This window comes from Prionailurus bengalensis, chromosome X, assembly GCF_016509475.1.
Source record: "Prionailurus bengalensis isolate Pbe53 chromosome X, Fcat_Pben_1.1_paternal_pri, whole genome shotgun sequence".
NCBI classification, from domain to species: domain Eukaryota; kingdom Metazoa; phylum Chordata; class Mammalia; order Carnivora; family Felidae; genus Prionailurus; species Prionailurus bengalensis.
This window is the reverse complement of record NC_057361.1, coordinates 31,936,169-31,961,088: the sequence shown is the minus strand read 5'-3', so window position 1 is coordinate 31,961,088 and position 24,920 is coordinate 31,936,169. Positions and strand designations below refer to the sequence as shown.

Here is a 24,920-nt window from a genome sequence, read left to right as displayed (position 1 = left end):
TTTCCTTCTCTAATAAATCGATCCTACTGATCACTTCTTTTTAATTTTTAAATTTAATTTTTAATGATTTTTTTAAATTTTTTGTCAGTTTTTCATATTAAGTTTTAATTTTAATTTCAGTACAGTTAACATACACTGTTATATTAGTTTCAGGTGTACAATATAGTGATTCAACAATTCTATAGATTACTCAGTGCTCATCAAGATAAATGTACTCTTTTTTTTTTTTTCAACGATTATTTATTTTTGGGACATAGAGAGACAGAGCATGAACGGGGGAGGGGCAGAGAGAGAGGGAGACACAGAATCGGAAACAGGCTCCAGGCTCTGAGCCATCAGCCCAGAGCCTGACGCGGGGCTCGAACTCACGGACCGCGAGATCGTGACCTGGCTGAAGTCGGACGCTTAACCGACTGCGCCACCCAGGCGCCCCAAGATAAATGTACTCTTAATTCCCTTCACCTATTTCACCTATTTCCCCACCCACCTCCTTTCTGATAACTATCGGTTTATTCTCTGTAGTTAAGAGTCTGTTTCTTGGGGCACCCAGGTAGCTCAGTCAGTTAAGCATCTGACTTTGGTTTAGGTCATGATCTTGTGGTTTGTGAGTTCAAGCCCTGCTGACAGCACAGAGCCTGATTTGAATTCTCTGTACCCCTCTCTCTCTGTCCCTCCCCTGCTCATGCTCTCTCTCTGAAAAATAAATAAAAAAAATTTTTAAAAAGAAACCGTTTCTCGGTTTGCTTTCTTTCCCCTTTGCGTGGTTCCTTTTTTAAAGTTTATTTATTTTTGAGAGAGGGAGAGAAAGAGAGAGAGAGAGAGAGAATGAACAGGGAAGAGGCAGAGAAGAGGGAAAGAGAGAGAATCTCCAGCAGGCTCTGCACTGTCAGCTTGGAGTCTGATGCAGGGCTCCAACTCATGAACCATGAGATCATGACGTGAACTGAATCCAAGATTCAGACACTCAACCGACTGAGCCACCCAGGTACACTTCATTTGTTTTGTTTCTTAAATTCCACATACTTAAATCATATGGTATCTTTCTCTGACTTATTTCACTTAGCATTATACTTTCTACCTCCATCCATATCATTGTAAATGGTTAGATTTCATTCTTTCTTTATACCACTTCTTTATCCATTCAACTGTTGATGGACACTTAAGCTGCTTTCCATAATTGCCTATTGTCAACAATGCTGCTATAAACATAAGAGCGCATGTGTCCCTTTGAATTAATGTTTTTCTATTTTGTGGGTAAAAACCCAGTAGTGCCAGTACTGGATCATAGGGTAGATCTATTTTTAACTTTTTGAGGAACCTCCTTTCTGTTTTCCACAGTGGCTGCACCAGTTTGCATTCCCACCGACAGCACACAAGTATTCCTTTTCTCCACATCCTCTCCAAACTTGTTGTTCCTTGTGTTTTTGATTTCAGCCATTCTGACAGGTGTGAGGTGATATCTCACTGTAGTTTTGCTTTGCATTTCCCTGATAATGAATGAGGGTGAGCATCTTTTCATGTGTCTGTTGGCCATCTGGGTGTCTTCTTTGGAGAAATGGCTGTTCATGTCTTCTGCCTAGTTTTAATTGGATTATTTACTTTTTGGGTGTTGGCTATTATAAGTTCTTTATATATTTTGGATATTCATCCTTTTTAAAAATATTTTTAATGTTTATTTATTTTTGAGAGAGAGAGTATGCGCACATGAGTGAGGGAAGGGCAGAGACAGAGTGAGGGAAAGACAGTGACAGAGACAGAGAATCCCAAACTGGCTCCACAATGTTAGCACAGAGCCCAATGCAGTGCTGGATGCAGGGAAAACCAGTTTTCCCCCAAAATTTACCAGAAGATTTCATTAGTTTTAATTATACTTCTGAATAGTAAGAATCAATGTTCTTAGTGACCTGTTAAATTGTGGTTCTATATTCATAACTTCCAAAAAATAAAACCTTATAAGTGAAAATAACTGAGATTTTATCAAATTAATTTAATATCTCAGTAATAACAATAAACATTCTATAACATTTCTGTTTTTTTTTCTCTTAAGTTTATTCATTTATTTTGAGAGAGAGAGAGAGCGAGCGAGAGGGCCAGGGAGGGGCAGGGAGAGAGAGAGAATCCCAAGCAGGCTCTGCACTGTTAGCTCTCAGCCCAATGTGGGGCTCGAACTCAAGAAACCATGAGATCATGACCTGAGCTGAAACCAAGGGTCGGAGGCTTAACTGATTGAGCCACCCAGGTGCCCCTAAGAAACTATTTTTAAAAGGAAGTATAGTTGACATATCTCACAGTTAATTATATCACCTTCCTTAGTGTTGCTTACTCTCAGAAGCACATTCAACTCTCCTTTCTCCCTCATCTCTCCATATCCAATGTTCATCACATGCAGCTGTGGTGGACACTGTATTGCATCAACCACATTCCTTGACAGGAATGAAGGACGAACTTCTGTAGCTACAGGGAATGAAACTGGAGTATGAAAATCAGGCCAGTCCTCTTTGGGCATTGCCTTGACTTGAAAAAAAAATGCCTCATCCAAGGTCAAATCTCCTTCCACATGTAGTCTACTTTTAATGACCAATCAACACAGCAGCATAAAGGCCCCAGTCTCCTTCCCCTAACTTGGGACGACTCCAAAGGGCCATCCTAGCTTAAAAGGCCCCAAGTGAGTTGACTAAAAGCCTTCACTGGGCCTGTCAAGAAGCCCAACCTCTTTCTTCCCCTGGTCAATATACCTTCTTACCTTTCCTTTCCCAAGGGTTGATCATAATATATACCCTAAGAAATGTCCTGCCAATCTCTCATCTCAGAGTTTGAATCTCTGGAAGCCAAAGATGTTATAGCATCATTTCCCATTTTTATTTCTCTGAAAAGTGCCCCTCTGTTTTTTTAATCCACTATCATTGGTCTAGTCAGTCAGCCCTTAACTTTCACTTAAAATGATAAATCTGCACTTTTTGTTCCATTGCCAGAGAGGCATTCAAATTCAATTCTCCACATCACACACTTGAAAACATGACTGTAGCTCACTGTAGGCTACTGTGGAAATTCCAAATCCATCCGTTTTTCAAAATTTCTACCTACCAATCAATAAGACATGATCCCTACTTTAGTGGTATACTCTCAGTGCCCAACAAAAATCTCCTCTGCAGACAGTTCTCATATACAGCACTGGTTTCCTATGACTTTTCCAGTGGGGATTGAGTCACTGCCATGGGAATTTGCCCTAAGAGCAAACTTTAGCCAATGATGGATTAGAGTAAAGGGATGATTACCACAATTTGCTTGCCCTTTGGTGTGACAATTCTCTCCCAAGGTTCCCAGGGAGCTTCCCCAGGTCTCAGCAGTAGTCTCTTATCTAGCTTACTTTTATTGACTTTGTCCCTTCAGCATCTTACCTTCCCATTCTTTCAGAGTGCTGCCTGTAATCAACTCTCATCTAAACTACTTGCCATTAAACTCTTTTCTCAAGAAGCACAAATACTGAGAACTAATCAACTAGAATATCACTAAAGGCTCCTAAAGGATCTCTCAGACCTAACTGCCCTCTCTTGCCCCTCCCATCTGTTTTATATTTTACCTCTAGATTTTTCTTTTTAACACTCTGTTGACTCATGCCCTTCAGAAATCCTCAACGGCTCCCACTGCAATAAGAAATAAAACAAAACTCTGCCCATCAAAGTCTGCCTGTATTTCTAACTGTAGTCAGCCTGCATTTCCTACCATAAACACACACTGCAGACACACCCTTCTACTCATTATTGACATGAAGTACCTTCTCTATGTTCTCAATAAGGTTGTTTCCTCTGCTGTAATGCCCTACCCACCTTATTGGCTAATAAGTCCCAGTTTATCCTTTGAGATCCAAATCAAACCCATTATCCCCTAAAAAGATCTCTCACACCCCCGCTGTTAGGGTTGATATTTCCTGCTACCATGCTCCCCAATGCCATGTTTAAACTTTTGGTATATCAGAGTGTACCTTGTACTGAGATGATTTATAGATACATATTTCCACCACCAGATACGAATTCCTAGGAGGCAGGAGCCACGATACTAATCTATGTATCCATGTCTAATACTCGAAATAATTAACAAACCTATATTCTAATCTGACCAATCAGAAAGGACATGGGATCAAAGTCCTGGGGCACCCTGATGAGTCATGTGTTAACCCTTTAATTGCCGTTGGCTTGTTGGGAAGTCCTGGGGAGCCTGAGGGAGGAGTTCTGGCGGCTCTAGTAGCAAGGGTTTTACTACAGTGGAGCTCAAACAATTGAGTATTTGTCAATGAGGAAAGGCATCTGTTATAATATTTTAACAAACAGTGCATAATTGGTTGAATGTCTGCTTTGTTCACAACTACTAGAGTTATCAAGGCTTCCCAAATTATAGGCCTTTTGTAAATAATTGTTATATAATTAAGACCAGAACTGAAAATGAGCACAGGGTTTTGTTTTTTTTTTTAATTTTTTTTTAACATTTATTTATTTTTGAGACAGAGAGAAACAGAGCATGAATGGGGGAGGGTCAGAGAGAGAGGGAGACACAGAATCTGAAACAGGCTCCAGGTTCTGAGCTGTCAGCACAGAGCCTGACACGGGGCTTGAACTCACAAACCGCGAGATCATGACCTGAGCCGAAGTTGGATGCCTAACCGACTGAGCCACCCAGGTGCCCCTGTTTTTTTTTTTTTTTTAAAGACCACTGATACATACATGCACATGGATACATTTCTTTAATCAGCACAAATAGGAATATTTTCATATATGTATGAAAATTTTATAGTCTAGTTTTTTTTTTTTTTTTTTTTTTATATTGCATCAGATTAACAGTTGTTCAGAAGCAATTTCCACTGTTTCAAATGCCGGAGAACTTTTCTAACAATAATATCAACAAAAATGGGCTAGCCCTTCTTTACAGGCTTTGCTTCTTCCAATCATAATGTCAACATTGATTCAACCCTAAGGGACTGCCCTGCAAAGAGCAATCATGATAGTGTCTTGCAAATATTTTTCAAAATTATGAAGCTGGCAAAATATCTTGTGTAGCCAGCAACATTTACTAATTCATCCTCACTGAACGATGTACCCTGAGTTGCCTTTAACTTCCCCAAATTCCTTCAAACCAGCATGTTAAATGAGTCCTGATCTGTTCAGTTAAAATATGTATGGAAATTTTATGGTCTCAGAAAGGCTGCCAAGATGAACAAAAAATGACTATCCAAAGAAAAGACATATTAAATATGATTACTTAGTGATTTGGAGCTCCATTTCCATAACTTTAAGAGTCTGATTCATAGAAGAGGGGCTTTGTTCTGTTTAAGGGAGTGATAAACATTTCTAATACAACAATGCTGAGTGTGAGGTTCCTCATATGTACTTTCTCATACACTGCAGAACTCTCTGCCTTTTGTAGAACAGGAAATGAGATTTAATATGTTTATCAAAACTAATAATGGCAAATCTGAATGATTCACTGCCCTTTACAAAGACTAGTTAACTTTCTAAAACTAAGTGAAATCCACCAGTAAGAGAGCTGTCATTTGATGATCAAAATAAGAACGGAAATTTAGATTTCTTAAAATCGAATCAAATCTTGTGAATTACATAAAAAATTGACAAAATATGATACTTTATTGTAAAGCTAGGAAGAGATTCACAATAGCCTAAAATCTATCATACAGAGAATTATTAATTGGCTTTGTAAAGCCAAATGTGTGAAAAGTGATGGGAAGATTTCAGAAGATGATAATAACTATGACTGTGGTAACATGGGAGGTGAAGACAACTAGAAGCAGACAGGGGGTGGGGGGCAGGTGTGTGCATGCTGACTCTTGCTTTACAGCACATCCTATGACAGTGGTATTGACTGGATCAGTATGTTTGCCATTCTGAAGTTTCCCTTCTCCTTATTAATAGCATCAGCATACTAGGTGTAGACCCTTTCCTAAAACATTCTTTGCTGAGGGGAGCAGGGATGAGACACTAGTTCTTCCAAGGAGCACAGGTTTGCTACTAGGTGTATACTTACTATACTTCTAAAGTATATCCATTTACCTACGCTATAATGATTTCCTTGGCAGGATCCAACAGCTGTGGGACATTTAAATCCCTCCCAAATAGAACAACTTATTCCCTTAATGAATTGCAGTCCTGGGGCACCTGGGTGGCTCAGTCAGTTAAGCATGTGACTTCGGCTGAGATCATGATTTTGCGGTTCATGAGTTTGAACCCTGCATCAGGACTCTGTGCTGATAGCGTGGAGCCTGGAGCCTGCTTCATATTCTGTGTTTCCCTCTTTCTCTCAGCCCCTTCCCTTCCCTCTCTTTCTCTCTCTCTCTCAAAAATAAATAAACATAAAAAAATGAATTACAGTCTTTCAGGTCTTCCCTATTACTCTTCTACCCTTCTTTTTTTTTTTTTTTTTTTTACTCTATGCTTCTCACGCACCCTCCTCCCTTCAAAAGCTTATAGGAATACCCTTCACCACCATTCCCATGCAACCAATTCTGTTCAGGGATCATTGGGATAATTTGCATAAATGAATGCTTTATTAGAGACAAAGGGAGAAAACTTCACACACCAAAGACTTTAACCTATTTTTTCATATATCAATTAAGTGCCTATGCTTGTTTTTATAAGACCTATTCCTATAAACAGACATTCTCGTAAGATGTTGACTGGTTCATAAAGTAGTAGACATATTTAAAAGTATTTATCACATTTAATTAATTAATTAATTAATTAATTAATTAATTTTTAATGTTTATTTCTTTTTGACAGAGAGAGATACAGCTTGAACGGGGGAGGGGCAGAGAGAGAGGGAGACACAGAATCCAAAGCAGGCTCCAGGCTCTGAGCTGTCAGCATAGAGCCAGATGCAGGGCTTGAACTCACAGACTGGGACATTGTGAACTCCCAGACTGAACCCACAGACTGAGACCTGAGCCGAAGTCCGACGCTCAACCGACTGAACCACCTAGGCGCCCCATATTTATTTATTTTTAAATGTTTATTTATTTATTTTGAGGGAGACAGGGCGAGAGTACATGCGAGTGGGGAAGGGGAAGAGAGAGGGAGGGAGGGAGAGAATCCCAAGCAGGCTCCATGCTCAGCATGGAGTTGGATGTGGGGCTGGATCTCATGACTGTGAGATCATGACCTGAGCTGAAATCAAGAGTTGGATGCTCAACCAACTAAGCCACCCAGGTGCCCTTTATCACAATTTTAAAATTAAATACCCTTAACTAAATATATCTACTTCTAGAAATTTGTCCAATAAATAAATTCAAATAAATGGCCAAGAGAGTATAGCACTAGATGTAAAATGCATGTCCCAAAGCTCTGATTATTCAGAAAGCTAACGACTGAAATGGAAAACTAAACTTCCATCTGGGTCACTTATTAGAAATGGGAAATGTAAAGTATATTTTTTCATTGTTCTCATCATATATCTGTCCTAATCTAGTGGTTAATAATGTTTTACTAATGGTTTTGTTACCTTTGAATATACCACGTTTCCAAGGCAAAACGTGTAGAATATATGGAATTGTGCTATCAGAGTCTATGGTGATGACTGGATTTCCCCACACCATTGGAAGATCTGAAGAAACCTAGAAAAGAGAGTTCAAAGAATTACATAAAGTCAATATTTACATGAAATTCGTAGAACTAAAGCATAGAAAAAACTGAAAATGTAAATACTTCCATTAAAACTGTTCACCTTTATTAAGTATTTTATTTTTAAGTTTATTTATTTATTTTGAGACAGAGAGAGAGAGAGAGAGGAGTGAGCTAGGGCAGAGAGAGAGGGAGGCAGAGAATCTGAAGCAGGCTCCACACTGTTAGTGGGGAGCCCAATGAGGAGCTCTGAGCCAAAATCAAGAGTCAGACACTTAATCGACTGAGACACCCAGGTGCTCGAAAACTGTTCACCTTTAAATAAAAAGCAAACCAGAAAAATACTACATAAAGTAAAAGAAAAAAATCTAAGGAGAGGCCTATGAAAAAGGAGAACAAAGAAAATGATTCTTAGAAAAAAAAAAGACAATGCTTATTTTCTGTTGCAACTGATGTTACCACTGATGTTTAGACAACCTGAATATCTTTTATAGGCCATGCATAATTTTCTTATGCATTTTGATGGACAAAAGATGAACCATTTCAATGAATTTTACATCAATATTAATACAGCAAACAAAGACTATTTAAACAGCATTCTGACCATAACTCTGTTTAATCTAACTTTCAGATCACTGAGTGGTACATCTCACTACCCCCCATTGCCTAGGCAAACACTAATCTACTTTGTCTATAGATTTGCCTGTTCTGAACAATTCATAGAAAGGAAATAATATGTGGTCTTTTGTGATGAGCTTTTTTCACTTAGCATGTTTTCAAGGTTCATCTATATTGTGGTAGGTATCAGTATATCATTTCCTTTCACTGACAAATGATACTAAATTGTGTGATATGCCACATTTTGTGTACCCATGCATAAGTTGATGGAAATTTAGGCTGCCTCCACTTTTGTCTATTATGAACAATGCTGTGATGAAAACATGTACAAGCTGTTAACTGGACGCAGATGTTTTCATTTGTAATGGACATACATCTAACTAGGAGTGGAACTGCTGGAGCGTATGGTAACTCAGTGTTTAATCTTTGGAATTACGGCTTTCCAAAACTTTGCTTTTCTCTTTTTTTTTAATTTATTTTTTATTTTTTATTTATTTATTTATTTATTTATTTATTTATTTTTATTTTTTTTCAATATATGAAATTTATTGCCAAATTGGTTTCCATACAACACCTAGTGCTCATCCCAAAAGGTGCCCTCCTCAATACCCATCACCCACCCCCCCTCCCTCCCACCCCCCATCAACCCTCAGTTTGTTCTCAGTTTTTAAGAGTCTCTTATGCTTTGGCTCTCTCCCACTCTAACCTCTTTTTTGTTTTCCTTCCCCTCCCCCATGGGTTCCTGTTAAGTTTCTCAGGATCCACATAAAAGTGAAAACATATGGTATCTGTCTTTCTCTGTATGGCTTATTTCACTTAGCATCACACTCTCCAGTTCCATCCACGTTGCTACAAAGGGCCATATTTCGTTCTTTCTCATTGCCACGTAGTACTCCATTGTGTATATAAACCACAATTTCTTTATCCATTCATCAGTTGATGGACATTAAGGCTCTTTCCACAATTTGGCTATTGTTGAGAGTGTTGCTATAAACATTGGGGTACAAGTGCCCCTTTGCATCAGTACTCCTGTATCCCTTGGGTAAATTCCTAGCAGTGCTACTGCTGGGTCATAGGGTAGGTCTATTTTTAATTTTCTGAGGACCTCCACACTGTTTTCCAGAGTGGCTGCACCAGTTTGCATTCCCACCAACAGTGCAAGAGGGTTCCCGTTTCTCCACATCCTCTCCAGCATCTATAGTCTCCTGATTTGTTCATTTTTTCCAAAACTTTTCCAAAATGACTGCACCCTTTTCTTTTTCACCAACAAGGCATCATGGCTCCTACTGTTCTACATCTCGCAAAGTTTTTACTATCTGCCATCCTGATTATAGCCGTCCTCGTAAGTGTGAAGTGGTATCTGATTGTGATTTTGATTTGCATGTCTCTAATGGCTACTATACTGAGCATCTTTTCACGTGCTTCATTGCTCACTGGGAACTCTCTATTTAAACTCCTTGCACATTTTAAAAGAAATGTTACTTCTCATTTTGTTGTAGAGTCCAATATATGGCATATGGACATTTTCTCTCATTCTGTGGGTTGTTTTTTCACTTCTTTCAAGGTATCCTTTGACGCACATTTTAACTTGGAAGTTCAATTTGTTTATTTATATTTATTGCTTTGTCACATCTGCTTTTAGTGTCATATCTAAAAAATAATTGCCTAACCCAAATTCCTGATAACTTACTCTTATGTTTTATTCTGTTTTTCTAGTTTTAGTTATTAAATTTGGGTCTACAATCCATTTGGAGTTTACTTCTGCATATGATATGAGTTAGGGGTCCAAGTTCATCCTTTTGTGTTTGACAATATAGTTGTCTCAGTACCATTTTTTTAAAAAGGCTATTCTGTCTCAATGATTCTCTTGGCATCTTTGTTAAAGACTGATTGACCATTATTATAAGGGTTTATTTCTAGACCTTCTATTGCATTCCATTCATCTATATGTCTACCTTATGCCAGTAGCAAATTTTCTTTAATATCATAGTTTTGTAGTTAGGAGTTTGCAATAAGTTTTAAAATCAGGAAGTATGAATTGTCCACTTTTCTTTTTATTTCACAAGATTGACTTGGCTGTTCTGTGTCCCTTGCATTTCTATATAAGCTTTACGATTATCTTGTCAAATTCTGCAAAAAAAAAAGTCAGTTGCGATTCTGATAGATATTGTGTTGAATCTATGTATCAATTTGGATATCAAAGCCATCATAACAATATTAAGCCTCCTGATCCATGAGCATGGAATGTCTTTCTATGTATTTTGAATTTAATTTCCTTCAATGATATTTTGCAGTTTTCAATGGACAAGTCTTGCTCTTCTTTTGTTAAACTTGTTCCTAAGCATTTATTTATTTATTTATTTATTTATTTATTTATTTATTTATTTTGATGCAAATAATCATTTGCAATTGTATCAAAAAAAATAAAGTGCTTAGGAACAAGTTTGACAAAAATCAATCATTTGATTATTAATTTCATTTTGAATTGTTCATTGCTACAAATGATTGATTTTTGCATACTGACCTTGTATCCTACAAATATTCTGAATTCATTTATTAGTTTTGATAATATATTTCATGGATTCCTTAGAATTTTCTATTTATAAGATCATGAAATCTATAGAGATTGTCTGATTTCTTCCTTTACAATGTAAATGCCTTTTGTCTCTTGTTCCTAAACTAACTACACTGGCTAATATCTTCAGTATAATGTTAAACAGAAATGGCAAGAGTAGAAATTCTTGACTTGTTCTTGACCACAGGGGAAAATCATTCATTGTTTTACTATTAAGTATGATGCTAGTTGTGGGATTTTCATGGATGCCCTTTAGTATGTCTCAAGTACCCACGGAATATTCTCCAGGATAGAGCATGCCTTGGGATATAAAAGGAGCCTCAATAAATTTAAAAGGGCTGGAATTATATCTAGTACGTTTTCTTTTGAGAACAATTGAATTAAATTTGAAATAAAAAATGGAAAGAAATTTGGGAAACCCTTAAATAGGGGTGCTTGGGTGGCTCAGTTGGGTGAGCAGCTGACTCTTGACTCATGACCATCCTGGTCATGATCCCAGGATCGTGGGGTCGAGCCCCTGTCAGGCTCTGTGCTGAGTGTGGAGCCTGCTTAGGATTCTCTCTCTCTCCCTCTGCTCATGCTCTCTTCTTCTCTCAAAAATAATAATAATAAAATAAAATAAAAATAATTTTTAAAAAAGAGTCCTAAATAACCACTGTGCCAAAAAAGAAATCCCAATGATATTTGAAAATATGCTGAGTCCCTAGAGTGAATGATTCCTCTTTTCTATTGTACTTTCAAGTCCAGAGTTTTAAAATAATCTCTATATTATTGCTATTATCTGTTTTTTGGAACTTTTCATTAACCCCTCAGAAAATATTTCTTTTAGCTCATTGAACATATTTACAAAGGCTTGTTTAAAGTCTTTGTTTAGTAGTCCTACATGTGGGCCCCTACTGAGACAGCTTTTAGTGACTGCTTATTTTCCTGTGTAGGGGCCATACTTCCCTGTTTCTTTGTCTCATAATTTTTGCTGTGGAAAAATGTGCCTTTTAGATAAGCCAATAGAGCCATTTTTGGAATCAGATCATTAACTCCCAATGGTTTGTTTTTGTTGCTGTTTTTTCTTGTTTGTTCTTTGCTGGTTTAGTGACTTTTCTGGACCAATCCTGTATATTCTGCATTCACTAGAGCGTGTGTTCACTTAAGTCCCTGCTGAGTTAGCTTAGTGGCCAGCAATAGTTTGTCCCAGGTTTCCTTACACTCCTGATAATGTAAATTGTCTACCCTTTGTTGAGGAGCATTGCATATGTGTTATGGCACATTTTCAGCACTCAGGGATCTGACAACTCTGCCTCAGCCTTCACTTCCAGCTCCCATAGTGCCTCTATGTCTGTGGAGACAAAAGACCTGGCACCCTCTCAGGACTTCTCTGGTCAACTGCACAATGCTACCCATGCATGTGGCCTGCTTGTTCCCCAGCGATACTTCAGAGCTTTTAAAATCCCCTAAGGACCTCTCACTCTTCAGATCTTCCTTTCAAGTTTTTGGCCAAACTCTTGCTGGGCACAGCTGTTTTGGCAGCCTCAGGCAACTATAGTGTAAAATAATAACTGCTGAATATTTTTTTGGCAAATATCCTGAAGATAGGGCCTTTCCAACACAGCAAGATTTGAGACAAGTCAGGTAATGGCAACACTCCGCTAGTGGGGAATTGCTAAAGAGGGAGCTGCAAGGAATGGCAAATTGTGACAATGTCCTGAGGATGGGAATTAGAAGGAGATCCATACTCAGTCTGCCTCTTCCTCTGTTTGCAAGGCTGCAAGTTTTCATAGCTACTATGGTTGCAAGATTGAGGAGCTGAGGAGAGGGGGATAGAAAGAGGCCAAATAAAAATACCACAAATCACTCTGCTCTTACCAAGATTACAAGTTTTTCTTGAGCAAATATTCCTCAGATTATTTTAAGCTTTTGTTCAATTTCAAGGCCTGAAAATTTTCATTCTAACAACTTGTGCCAGTGTTTTATTGTTTTTAAGGAGAAACTCATTTATGAAACTCCTTGCTCTACCTGTTGTTTTCCTTACTGCAGAACTATTTTCCACAGCATTGTACCTGTACCTCAATTATGTTCTCTGATTTTTAATTTTCTCTTTCATATTAAGGAAGTCACAACCTCCTACTGAAAACTACTCTTAGGGCAGTAAGATGAAATATAAGTTAAAAGGATTTTTTAAAAAGGCATAAAAGTGACTACTAGCAGTAATGAAAAGCAGAACAAAGAAAATATATGAAAAGAATATATTGAGCTTGAGTTGTTAGCAGATTGTCAAAGTGCAGGTGTATAGCAGTCGAGAATGAGGGGCTGAGACAACACATGTCTTGAGGAAAAGTGTGAAGCTGGCATTTGTAACTAGATGGCAGTTTGAAGCCAAGAAACTGCCAAGTGAGACATCGTAAAGACATAAGGATACTTTGGAAAATGTAAACCTGAAGAGACATCAGAAGGTTAGAGGAATAAAAGAACCAGATAAGTAATAATCAAAATCAAGAAATGGCAGGGAAATGAGGAATACAGAATGGTATAAAATAAACAGTGAAGAGTGTTAAGAAGGCAGACTGACATTGCAAAACACTACAGGAATTGTGAGGCAGATACCTCAGTAAAATAACTGATTTTCCTTGACCAGAAGTCAAGTGTGATCTCTGTGGCAGAGGTTTTAGCCCAAAAGAAGAGCTATAAATGGATTGCCATAAATTAAGAAGTTTAGCAATCATGGACAATAAAGGTGATAATAGTTGATACACAGAACACACTGAGGGTTGCTGGAGGGGAGGTGAGCAGGGGGATGGGCTTGGATGGGTGATGGGCATTAAGGAGGGCAACTGCTGGGATGGGCACTGGGTGTTGCATGTAAGTGATGAATCACTGAATTCTACTCCTGAAACCAACATTACATTATATGTTAACTAACAGGAATTTAAGAGAAACTAAAAATTAAAAAAAAAAAACCTAAAAAACTAAAACTAAAACTAAAAAAACTAAAAACTAAAAAAAACCTAAAAACTAAAAACTAAAACTAAAACTAAAAACTAAAAAAAAAAAAAAACAAATTAATTTTAAAAAGGTGATAATAATTAAAGAAGAAATAGTGTAGAGACAAGTTTTATTTTTTTTTTTTAAATTTTTTTTTTCAACGTTTATTTTTATTTTTGGGACAGAGAGAGACAGAGCATGAACGGGGGAGGGGCAGAGAGAGAGGGAGACACAGAATCGGAAACAGGCTCCAGGCTCTGAGCCATCAGCCCAGAGCCCGACGCGGGGCTCGAACTCACGGACTGCGAGATCGTGACCTGGCTGAAGTCGGACGCTTAACCGACTGCGCCACCCAGGCGCCCCGACAAGTTTTATTTTTTAAAATAATGTAATGTTTATTATGTATTTTTGAGAGAGAGAGAGAGAGAGAGAGCGAGCAGGGGAGGGACAGAAAGAGAAGAAGACACAGAATCCGAAGCAGGCTCCAGACTCTGAGCTGTCAGCACAGAGCCCGATGCGGGGCTTGAACTCACAAACCGCGAGATCATGATCTGAGCTGAAGTCAGATGCTTAACCAACTGAGCCACCCAGGCGCCCCTAGTTTTCTTTTATAATGGAAAAATATGAGACTATTTATAGATTAAGGAAAATAATCACACAAAGAGAAAGGTATTGAAAGAGAGAAAGAGCAGGGGAAAGGAATGTGAATCAATCTTGAGTGCATAGAGGTCAAATTCATTTCATAGATGAAGGAATGAAGATGGAGAATCAGAAGCATGTCAGTGGTCCTAAAGCAAGTGTATGATTAAAGCTCAAAGTATAAAGCAAAGCTTCTCTCCCCAGCCTTTCTCCTTAGTACTATCTCAGTTGTTCCCCAACAGAATTTCTATTGAAAGGCAAGCAATAAACCAAATATTATGAATGAAATGAAAGGGCAAATTCATAGTGCTCATTATCCTGTGTTGATTAAAGACAATGGTAAATTTCAAATAAAGAAAGGTGATATTGTATCTATTGATAATATCTCTAGGAACAAATCTTTCTTAAATCTTAAATACATTTCTGTTCTTTAATAATTTTTGGAGCTCTTTAATTATGAAAATATGGGGGGAGCCTGAGTGGATGAGCCTCAGTCAGTTAAGCATCCAACTCTGGATTTTGGCTCAGGTCATGATTCCACAGTTCGTGAGTTTGAGCCTTGCATCGGGTTCTGCACTGACAGTGAAGAGCCTGTTTGGGATTCTCTCTCTCCCTCTCTCTCTGCCCCTCCCCTACTTGTGTTCTCTCACTCTCAAAATAAATAAATAAATAAAAACCTAAAAAAGACTTTAAATATAAAAATATGGAAAATCTTCCTTGAAAAGCTATTAGGTGCTCGATAGTATAATTTATGAAAGGTATAAATGTGTAGATAAGAGAGACACGCCCCTTTTCTCAGTTTATAATCTGGTGGAAAATAATGAAAAGGTAATAGCAATATTATATAGTATGTATGATGGTGGAACAGGTAAAAAAATGTTGTCAAAGCACATGAAAGGCATCTATTCCCCAGTTTTATAATCCATAAAATTTAAAAGCTGTTCAAAAAAGTTTTATTTTTATTTTATTTTTATTAAAATTTTTTTATGTTTATTTATTGATTTTGAGAGAGAGAGAGGGAGGGAGGGAGGGAGGGAGGGAGGACAAATGGGGGATGGGTAGAGAGAAGGAGAGACAGAATCCCAAGCAGGCTCTGCACCCTCAGCGCAGAGGCTGATGCGGGGCTTGAACTCACAAACCGCGAAATCATGACCTGAGCCAAGACCAAGAGTCAGACGCTTAACCAACTAAGCTACCTAGACACTCCCCAATTTTTTTTGAAAATGCCTTTTATTATCATTCTTGGAAAAGTGGCATTTAAGACTTGCCCTAAAGAATTAAGAGGAGAAAGACAGAGAAATGGAAGATAGGGAGTTGTATAGAGAGCTCCAGACAGGAGCAAAAGGAGATTCTGTTTACAAAGAGCTGAGTGCTTCTGGGGCCAAGAGTGGCAGGAGATGAAAATGAGCAGATGAGCTTTTAAAGGACAGCAAAAGCCACTTCAGGGAGTATGGATTCTATCCTGAAGGTAAGAGATGACAGGACAAGTCTCAGCAGGGGAGTGTCAAGATGACATTTTTGTTCTTAATATTCACTCCATTTGCCATCGAGTAAGGAAAGAAGAAAATCAAAGCACATATTATTTACAGGATTACAAAAAAAATCAGGAGGCAAACCCAGAGAATTTCCAGACTTCTCTAATACCCTCTGAAACTCAGGCACTCATGATGGATAGATACGTGAATCTTCTTTCAAAGATTCTCTTGGGCACACAATAATTTGTAGATAAATGTGGGAGCGGGGAGTGAAAAAATTTATTTTAGGATTGACTTAAATCAAGTGAGGACAGCCAGGTGAAAGGCTTCATATAAAATAATGTAAACAATTATGCATTTCTTCACATTCCCAATATTATTTACGCTGATAAATGATAGGATACACTTTTGAAAATTTGTGTTTACAGATTTCACATTAAAATGGGATGAGCTATCCAAAATATTTTGAAAATGCCTTTTGTTATCATATACAATTTCTTCAGATCAAAGTATACGATTCAAATAGGTAGATTTTAATATGCTTTATGATTATATACTAATACCTAAATATAAAACTTGTTTGATGTTATTTCAACTTTACAATTGAAAAGAAATTTAATAGTTGTTGGCCTAATGAGAAGTAGAATTCTAAGCATGTTCCTATGTGACACTGCTTCACCTAGTTAAGTAAAATTAAGTGGTTTTAAAATTTCATATAATTCAATATAGTCCTTTTGAAAACACTTTCAGACTTAAAGAAAAAAATCTTACCTTAAATGTTTGGATGGTCTTTGTATGATTGGGCACCATTATGGGTTTATTTGTCATTTCTCCTACTTGACAGTTTATAATGATGTGTTCCAAGGCCAGCGGTCTTTTTCCAATCCCTTTTATGTCAAAGACATACTCCATACCATCTGCTTCATTTTGCACAATAAGTCTGCCCTGTGACAAATCAGCCAAATTTCAGCACTATAGAAGTCACAGTCGGATGCCCAACAATCTCTGCTATCTGATTAACTTTGAATCTGATTAATGAAATGAGCTGTCAAGGAGGTGTCAGTCATTGACTTTTCCGGTTTATGTCTAAATACTTCTACTGAATGAATAAAGATGAATTTCCTGTGAAAGCTCTGTATTTCTCTGGACTTTCTCTAAATGACAGAGTTTATATAGGCCTTCTTGTACATAGCAATTCGATACGTTTTTATGTACTTGTCAAAGGAATATGTCTTAAGAAAGTATTCTCTGAAGTACCCCCTACATTAATGAATAAAAACAGAAGAACAATGATTTTACTTTGTTAAGCATTTTGTGTAAAAATAATCTAGACATTAAGTATTGGCAGCCAGGGGCGTTGTGAATTTCAGAAATTTTAGCCCTCAAGTTAAAACATTTATTAACGTTTCAAGGAGAGTGAATACTGATGATCAAAATCATAGAAGATACAACTTTTCTGCAAGAAGATTTATCATAAATTAGACATGTTAATATCATACATCAATTTATAGACATTATTAATACTAGGGAAAAAAATCAATGAGTTCATACCATAATCTCACATTCCAAAATAGGTCTGAATGTGAGAGGATACTGCACAGTTTCACCTGCTCCAACATATAAAACAGAAGGTCCATAAAACCATTCTCCTTCTATAGTAACTTGACATTTCCATTCATTCTTTGTTTTGTTATTCTAAAGCGTGAAAAAAAAAGTAGAAAAATGTCAGAGGGATGATGATGATGAAGTTGAGTTACATATTAGTTCTTGGTATTTTTAATAAAATTATATATTATATTTTAAATTACATTTCAGAAAAATTACCGCTTGAAAGTCATAGTTGTTATGAACAACTATCAACAATGTGAACATAAGGCATGAGCATGACTATGCTTTCAATGTCAAATAGGCTGATCCATGGGTTATTTAATATTTAAGGAAATATTTGTTTAACTTACTAATTATTGTTAAAATTATAAAATGGTCTTAGAATCACACATTCTTCTCCTAATTATGGGCAATCTCTCTGGCAGACTGCTCAGATCGCCAAGCTTATATATCCCATCAGAACAAATTTCTGTGCTTTGAGTTGACTTTTGTTATATCTTTAATAATTAAACAAACAAAAACCAATTTCTGGTCTAGAAAATTCAACATTCCTTACAAATATATAACCTTCTTCTATGCTGTAGTATCACTTTGATAGCCAAGCTACAGTCATTGTTCTTAGTGCCCATGAACCCATCTCAATTGTGAGGATCACAACCAAATTTGAAGTAGAGAGATTAGAGGCAGATCATTACTCTGCCTGGTGGAACCAGGAATTCCTTTTGAGTAGGAATGTAATGATAAGTTAAGGAAGTTAGAGTTAATTTTTTAAGGAATGAGATCCAATGGAAGTGATTAGTAACATGGTAACATTTATATTCAGGAATATAAATTCCTGTCATCAACGTGGAAAAACAAATGGCAGCAGATAACGCAATTAGAAAATCTACTAGTTCAAGAGGAAGGTTTGGAGAACTTTAATTGAGACAGTAGCAGTGGGGATGAAAAAAAGTACAAAAAATGTTTGCACTTACCACTGGAATATTCTGGGTAAGGGCTTCAAATGCTGGCGTTTCAAATTCAAACCTGGCCTCTGGTTCTTCTGCATTTACTATACCCTCAATGCAATAGACACGCACATCATACCGTGATGTCAACAAAATTTTACAAGGGTAGCGTCCAGCACTGAGAGGAACAAATCGTAAAGGAACTAGAACGGATCCATCTGCAACTATCAAAAACATTTAAAAAATAGCTTAATCATCTTTAATCACATAAATCCCAAAATTCATTTTGGGGTAAAGCAATATGTAATGCTATTGTATTTAATGATATTGTATCATCTAGAAGAAACTAGCTTATCCTGAAGTAACACTCTACTCCTAAATCTCAAGGGCATAATAAGCAAGTTTACTTATCAGTGACAGAATATATCTTGCATAGGTCACAGGAAGATCTACTCAGGGACCCATGCTTTGAAAGATTCCATGAGCTTGCAACTGTACTTGCAAGTACAGGTCAGGGGAAGAAAAGTGGCTGGATGTTTGTTCACGGGCTTTTCAGTGCTCAACTCAAAAGTAATACACATAACATTGGGGTGCGTAGGTAGCTCAGTTAAGCGCCCAACCCTTGATTTCGGCTCAGATCATGATCTCACAGTTTGTGGGTTTAAGCCCTGTGTCGGGCTGTGGACTGACAATGTGAAGCCTGCTTGGGATTCTCTCTGTCTCTCTCTTTTTCTCTCTCTCTCTCATAATAAATAAATAAATACATACATACATACATACATACATACATACATACACAAACAAACATACATTAAAAAAATAATACACATTACAGATGACCCTTGAATAATACAGGCTTGAACTGTGCAGGTCCACTTACACACAGAATTTTTTCAATAAATACAAGAAAGTACTGTAAATGTATTTTCTCTTCCTTAGGATTTTCTTTCGTCTAGCTTACTTTATTGTAAGAATACAGTATACAATACATATAACATGCAAGATGTGTGTTAATCAACTGTTATGCTATTGGTAAGGCTTCTGGCCAACAGGGGGCTATTAGTAGTGAAGTTTTGGGGGACTCAAAAGTAGGGATTTTCGACTGTGCAAGGGGGAGTTGTTCCTAGCACCTGTATTGTTCCAAGGGCCAATTAATTGGTCAGAATCAAACCCATGGCTCTATCTAACTGAATGGAGACTGAGAAATAAGACAGATATGTGGAATATTTGGTGAGCATTATTGTCTGCCACATTTCTTATTTATTTATTTATTTATTTATTTATTTATTTATTATTTTAAGTTTATTTTGAGAGAGAGTGTGTGCAAGCAGGAGAGAGGGGAGGGAGAGAGAGAGTGAGAGAGGGAGGGAGAGAGGGAGAGAGAGAAGGAGGGAGGGAGAGAGAAATAATCCTAAGCAGGATCCATGCTCAGCGTGGAGCCCAATGCGGCGCTTGATCCCAGGACCCTGGGATGATGACCTGAGCTGAAATAAAGAGTTGGATGCCCAACCAACTGAGCCTCCCAGGTGTCCCTGTCTGCCACATTTCTATGACTTAGGGATACTCTGTTCCATACTAATCAAAATAATTTGCAGCTTGACCAGCAGGTTGAGATAATTTTTCCATAGTTAAAAAACCAAGGGAAGCAGAAGGAGGCATGCCCAAATAATACTTCTCACATCACCTTGTTATACCATTAACCTTAAGTCAACAGTTAACAGCAGTTTAACGGTGGGTAGGCTTCTATGCTTGTCTTTTCCTTCTAATCAACACTAGTTTTTTTCTCTGCAGCTCACCATCCTCCATGAAATGAAGATGAATAAATAAAATATACAAAAATTTATTTATAAAATAAATAGAAATCTCATGACACTAAAATAGGATGTAGTATAAGAATATAACATAAATTTCCCCACTAATGGCAAAGTATTTAAGTAGTAGATAAAAAAGAAATGATAAAAAAATGATTAAAGCCTAGTTCTGTATTAAAAAGTTTTCTGAAACCAAGAAAACAAATCAAGCTTATCAACCAATGACCAGATAAGTATTATGACATCAATTAGCTATAATTTTAATTCATTCACGTTTAGCACCTCAAATGTTAAAAATGGCAAACCTGTTTTCAAATACACTGAAATTTATGCAAAGAAAATCAGTCACTCCTGCAAGAACATTAATTGCTTTAAATCATTTTAAAATCGAATTGGGGATTTGTATATGTGTGGTATACATTAGGTGTTATATACTATAAAAACATATTAATTACATGCACTGTAGCATGCTGCATGCTGTATATTTCTATGTGTCATACATAATACATATAATGTTAGTGTTATACATTGTATACTAAAATACAATGACGATGGATCACATTTGAAATCTATATTACATCTAAGCAAAGTTCAAGATTATCAGCTGGTCTAAAGAGAAAACAAAGGCTGTCAGAATGTTGTTATTTTTATTCTATCAAATTTATTTTAGAATAAAAATTTTCTTCTCAAAAAGGACTCCAGTCACATTTTATCATCAGTGATTCATGGACTGTTTTCATTCTGAGAGAATTATTTGAGTTGTGACAACATCATTAGAACAAACCAGGTGAGATAATCATGTGATCAAAACGTGTTGCTTTATTAACAGAAATAAAGAAACCTCATCGTTCTCTTTCAAGAACAGACTGAAAGGAAAATATTTAGATTAGGTAATTTAAATAAAATTACACTGCTTAGAATAGGAAATTTAAGCAACTCAAGAGTAATTATTATTCTCATTGAAGACAGAGAATAACTGGCTATTTAATAGTAAACATGATTGAATGCACAAGTCCCAGTGTAAAGATCCTACCAAAAGCTTTATGTTATATGCTACTCCCTTTTCCCTAAAAATATCGACTTCTTAATGATACTGAGTGTGAAAGTGAAAGCCAAGGACGTTCTTAAGTGAGCATTTTTCAACTCATGAAATGTTCATGAGTAAAGACCTTAAGGAATGCACAGTGCCAGCCTCTCTCCTTTACCAGTTGGAAAAGGAATCCATCCTAACAGTGGAATTCATGGAAATGATCACTTTTTAAAAATGTTTATTTATTTTGGGGGGGGGTAGAGAGGTGGGGATGGAGGATCCTAAGCGGGCTCTGTGGTGACAGCAGCAAGCACAATGTGGGGCTCGAATTCACGAACCCCAAGATCATGACCTGAGCCGAAGTCAGATGCTTAACTGACTGAGCCACCCAGCCACCCATGATCACTTTATTTCTGAAGGTACAGTGATAGAACAATTGTAATTTAATTGATTCATGCCACAAATGTAAGTAGAAATATCATAACTATCAACAGGAAGTCACTTCTGAATTAAGCCAGTATCTACATTCCCTTAAGATATAAAATAGCAGAGGTGGAGAGGATTTGGATTTTTAAAAATTTGGAAATTTTATGGCTACATTATATCATCAAACTATCATTCTCTTTTTGGGATATGTTTTCCCAAAGTGTTTTCCAGTTCTGCACTGCAGCAGATACTGTCTATGCCCTGCCAGGTCCCCTGGGCATTTAAATCCTCCCTGTATGCAAATGGCTTTATGGAAAACTGTGACATTCTCTCCGAGGGCTTTCTCTGAACATATGAGGGTACCCAGCCTTCACATGGATCAGACCACAAATGTGTTTGTAGTCCTCAACAAATATGTAACAAATCGGTGGAAAAATAACTCAGCGTCTTTGACTTTTGGTAGGAATAACTCTAAAGTGAATTCTACACGAACTCCTAGAGATCCCCAGGGCAACTGAGCCCAAAATGTTAATAGTGGTGACTACTCATTAACAGTCCCTGAATTGGCTTCTCCTTGATGTCTCTCACTCTCTCATACTCTTACCTATGGTTTCTGAGATCACCTCTCAAACTACTTGCTCTCAAGACCTTGTTTCAGGGTCTGATGCTGGGGATCCCCAACGAAACTCACACCCTTAGACCCAGGAAAGAGAACTTCCCATCCAGGGCCTCATGCTTTCTAGGGCCTCTGAGTCTCCTCTGGCACCATCTCTTTGGACATGCAAGGAATACGTGGGCCCAATGGTACAGGCCTACATGTAACCCAGCCCCATCCGTGTTCCTAGTTCATGGGATGCCATAATTCACAATCCAGAGTGTTTGGATCCTATTTCCAGGACCTTCACAGGACTCTTTTCTTTGACAGTTTTCTCAGTGGAACACTGCTAGAATTAAAACCTAATGTGTGGCTATCGAAGGGAGGATAGAGACCAAGATTAATTATGTGGGCTGATGCATCCACAAATTTGTACATGAGACCTCTTAAGGTACATGCTGTCAAAGTTGAAGGAAGGAAGAGAACGGAGTGAGCACCTGCCCAGGGCCCAGCTATTCTGTGCTATCATATTCTAGGGCAAAACTCTGAGGTGGCCAAGAATTCTAAATTCAAACTTGGTCTTACAGGTTGGTGTAAAGTTATATTTGTCAGGGTGGAATAATAGAATATAATCTATTTAAAAATTTGTTAGTTTGACTTACCACTTAAAAACTTTAGACATATGGTACATGGGCTTCCACCTGTACTTTTGAACTGGCATCACATATGTTAGGGACAATCTGGACCTGTCCTTTCCATCCCTACTCTACTCAGATGTAGCTCACCTGGGGCCTTTCCTACACATATGATCCTAGTAACTGTGGCAGTTCCCAAGGTTCTGTAATTAAAGATAACAAAATATATCTAAATTTAACAGATTACAGTTACTGAAGGAAATGAAGGAAATACAGAATCTCTCCAATGAAAGAATATATAATTTTATATAACATTAGCTACTAGAAGAAGTCAGTGTGATGCACAGTTTTTTAAATAATCCATAAAAATATGCTATGCTTGGATCCTAGGAAAGGTCATGGTTGGAACAGTAAGTCAATACTGTTCTTTTCATTAACTATCAGTGCAAAAACAAACTACCTTAAAACTTAGTGGTTTAAGGACACAGCCATCTATTTGCTCATGCTTCAGTGGTCTGACCTCATTTGGGAAAGCTTATGTATTTTATGTGGTATTAGCTGGGCTCACTCATAATTTGGGACCTCAACTGGGAATTCTGTCCATGAGCTCTCTAACCCATGAGATGAGCCCAATGTTTCAAATAGTACATGAAAATTACTAACAGCAAAAGAGAGCCCTCATGTATGAATGGTCATCGTACATCAGTTTCTTTCACATTCCTTAACAATCCATTGGCCAAAGCAAGTCACATGGCCAAGACCAGGGTCAACAAGAGAGGAGACTACACAAAACATACGTACAGCCAGATGTGATCCACGTGAGCTTTACTGAAACAATCTACCAAGTCTTAACTGCAAAGGAAGATACATGTATAAAATTGGTAAGGTGAGAGTTAAAAATCCTGTTTTCTAGTTTTAGTTCCTTTCCTATATTGTGTGACCTTAGGCAAACAATTTAAAGAGGTTTTGTTTTTTTTTTTTTTTTAGAATTTAAGTTCTTAATCTGTTTAAATTAAAGAGTAAGATTTGATGAGTAGCTTTTAAATGTCTTATTTTTTGGCTTGGGGGGCACTGTGTCTGAAAAATACCAAAGACAGAATTTCAATACATAAATATAAAGCAAAGTAAGCTAGAGTTGATCTAGTGGAAGTAGAATGAGTAGCTAGAAGCTTCCATTCTTTTGCACAGCTCCCCTATTGACAGACAAAAGCATTTTAAAAGAACACTAGGGCTCTATGGAATCTAATTTGATTAACTGACTTCTATTAGGTTTCTTTCTGCCTTAATGTTTCATAATTAGATGAAAGCACATCAGAAATATGGAAGAGACTAAGTGATATAGCCAAATCGTCATTATCTTAGTATACTATCTTTAGTATAATATTAGCAAGTATATCTTAATTCAGAAAATGAGATATCAAGAGAATTACTATATTTATAATGTGAATTTATTTATATAAATGAATTTATAATAAATACTTATTTGTTGTGAATGAATGCACGAGTAATTATATTTTCAGAGAATTTTGTGGCCCATTTGCTAATCTCACTTCCATCTACTACTAGAAAGTTTCAGTGCAGATTCTTTTTCTATTCTACAAACAAAAAGACCAAATCACACACTATTGGGGATTTTACCCATTTTAGTTACTTTATCATGTTCTTATTGGTGCCCGAGCATGGACCTCACAAATACTCCGGTAAATGACAGATTCATTGTATGCTAATGACTGCTCATTATTATTATTATTAATACCAGAAACATGAAGTATGCCATAGACTTCATATGAAAAAAAGAAAAGGATTCAGCAATTACACATTTTAGAGTGTGCTTCATTTATTTTGTAAACTGTTTTCTTCAGTAGTAGTTTAGTATCATCCATTCAGGAAAAACTGTTTTCTGAAATGGCTTGCTGCTTAGATTGTCAAAGTTATTATACTATTCCATAAAGTAAAAGTAATT

At 37.0% G+C, this 24,920-nt stretch overlaps 1 protein-coding gene across 1 annotated transcript in view; it reads right to left on the bottom strand.

Moving 5' to 3' along the window:
- Nucleotides 1–24,920, bottom strand: part of CFAP47 (cilia and flagella associated protein 47) — a 587,956-nt gene that overhangs the window by 220,379 nt on the left and 342,657 nt on the right. Inside the window, exons 46-49 of the mRNA XM_043569968.1 lie at nt 18,488–18,684; nt 17,457–17,600; nt 16,677–16,850; nt 7,504–7,615 (exon numbers count right to left, since the gene is read on the bottom strand). Coding sequence (XP_043425903.1) covers nt 7,504–7,615; nt 16,677–16,850; nt 17,457–17,600; nt 18,488–18,684 — 627 coding nt within the window. The remainder of the gene's footprint in view (nt 1–7,503; nt 7,616–16,676; nt 16,851–17,456; nt 17,601–18,487; nt 18,685–24,920) is intronic.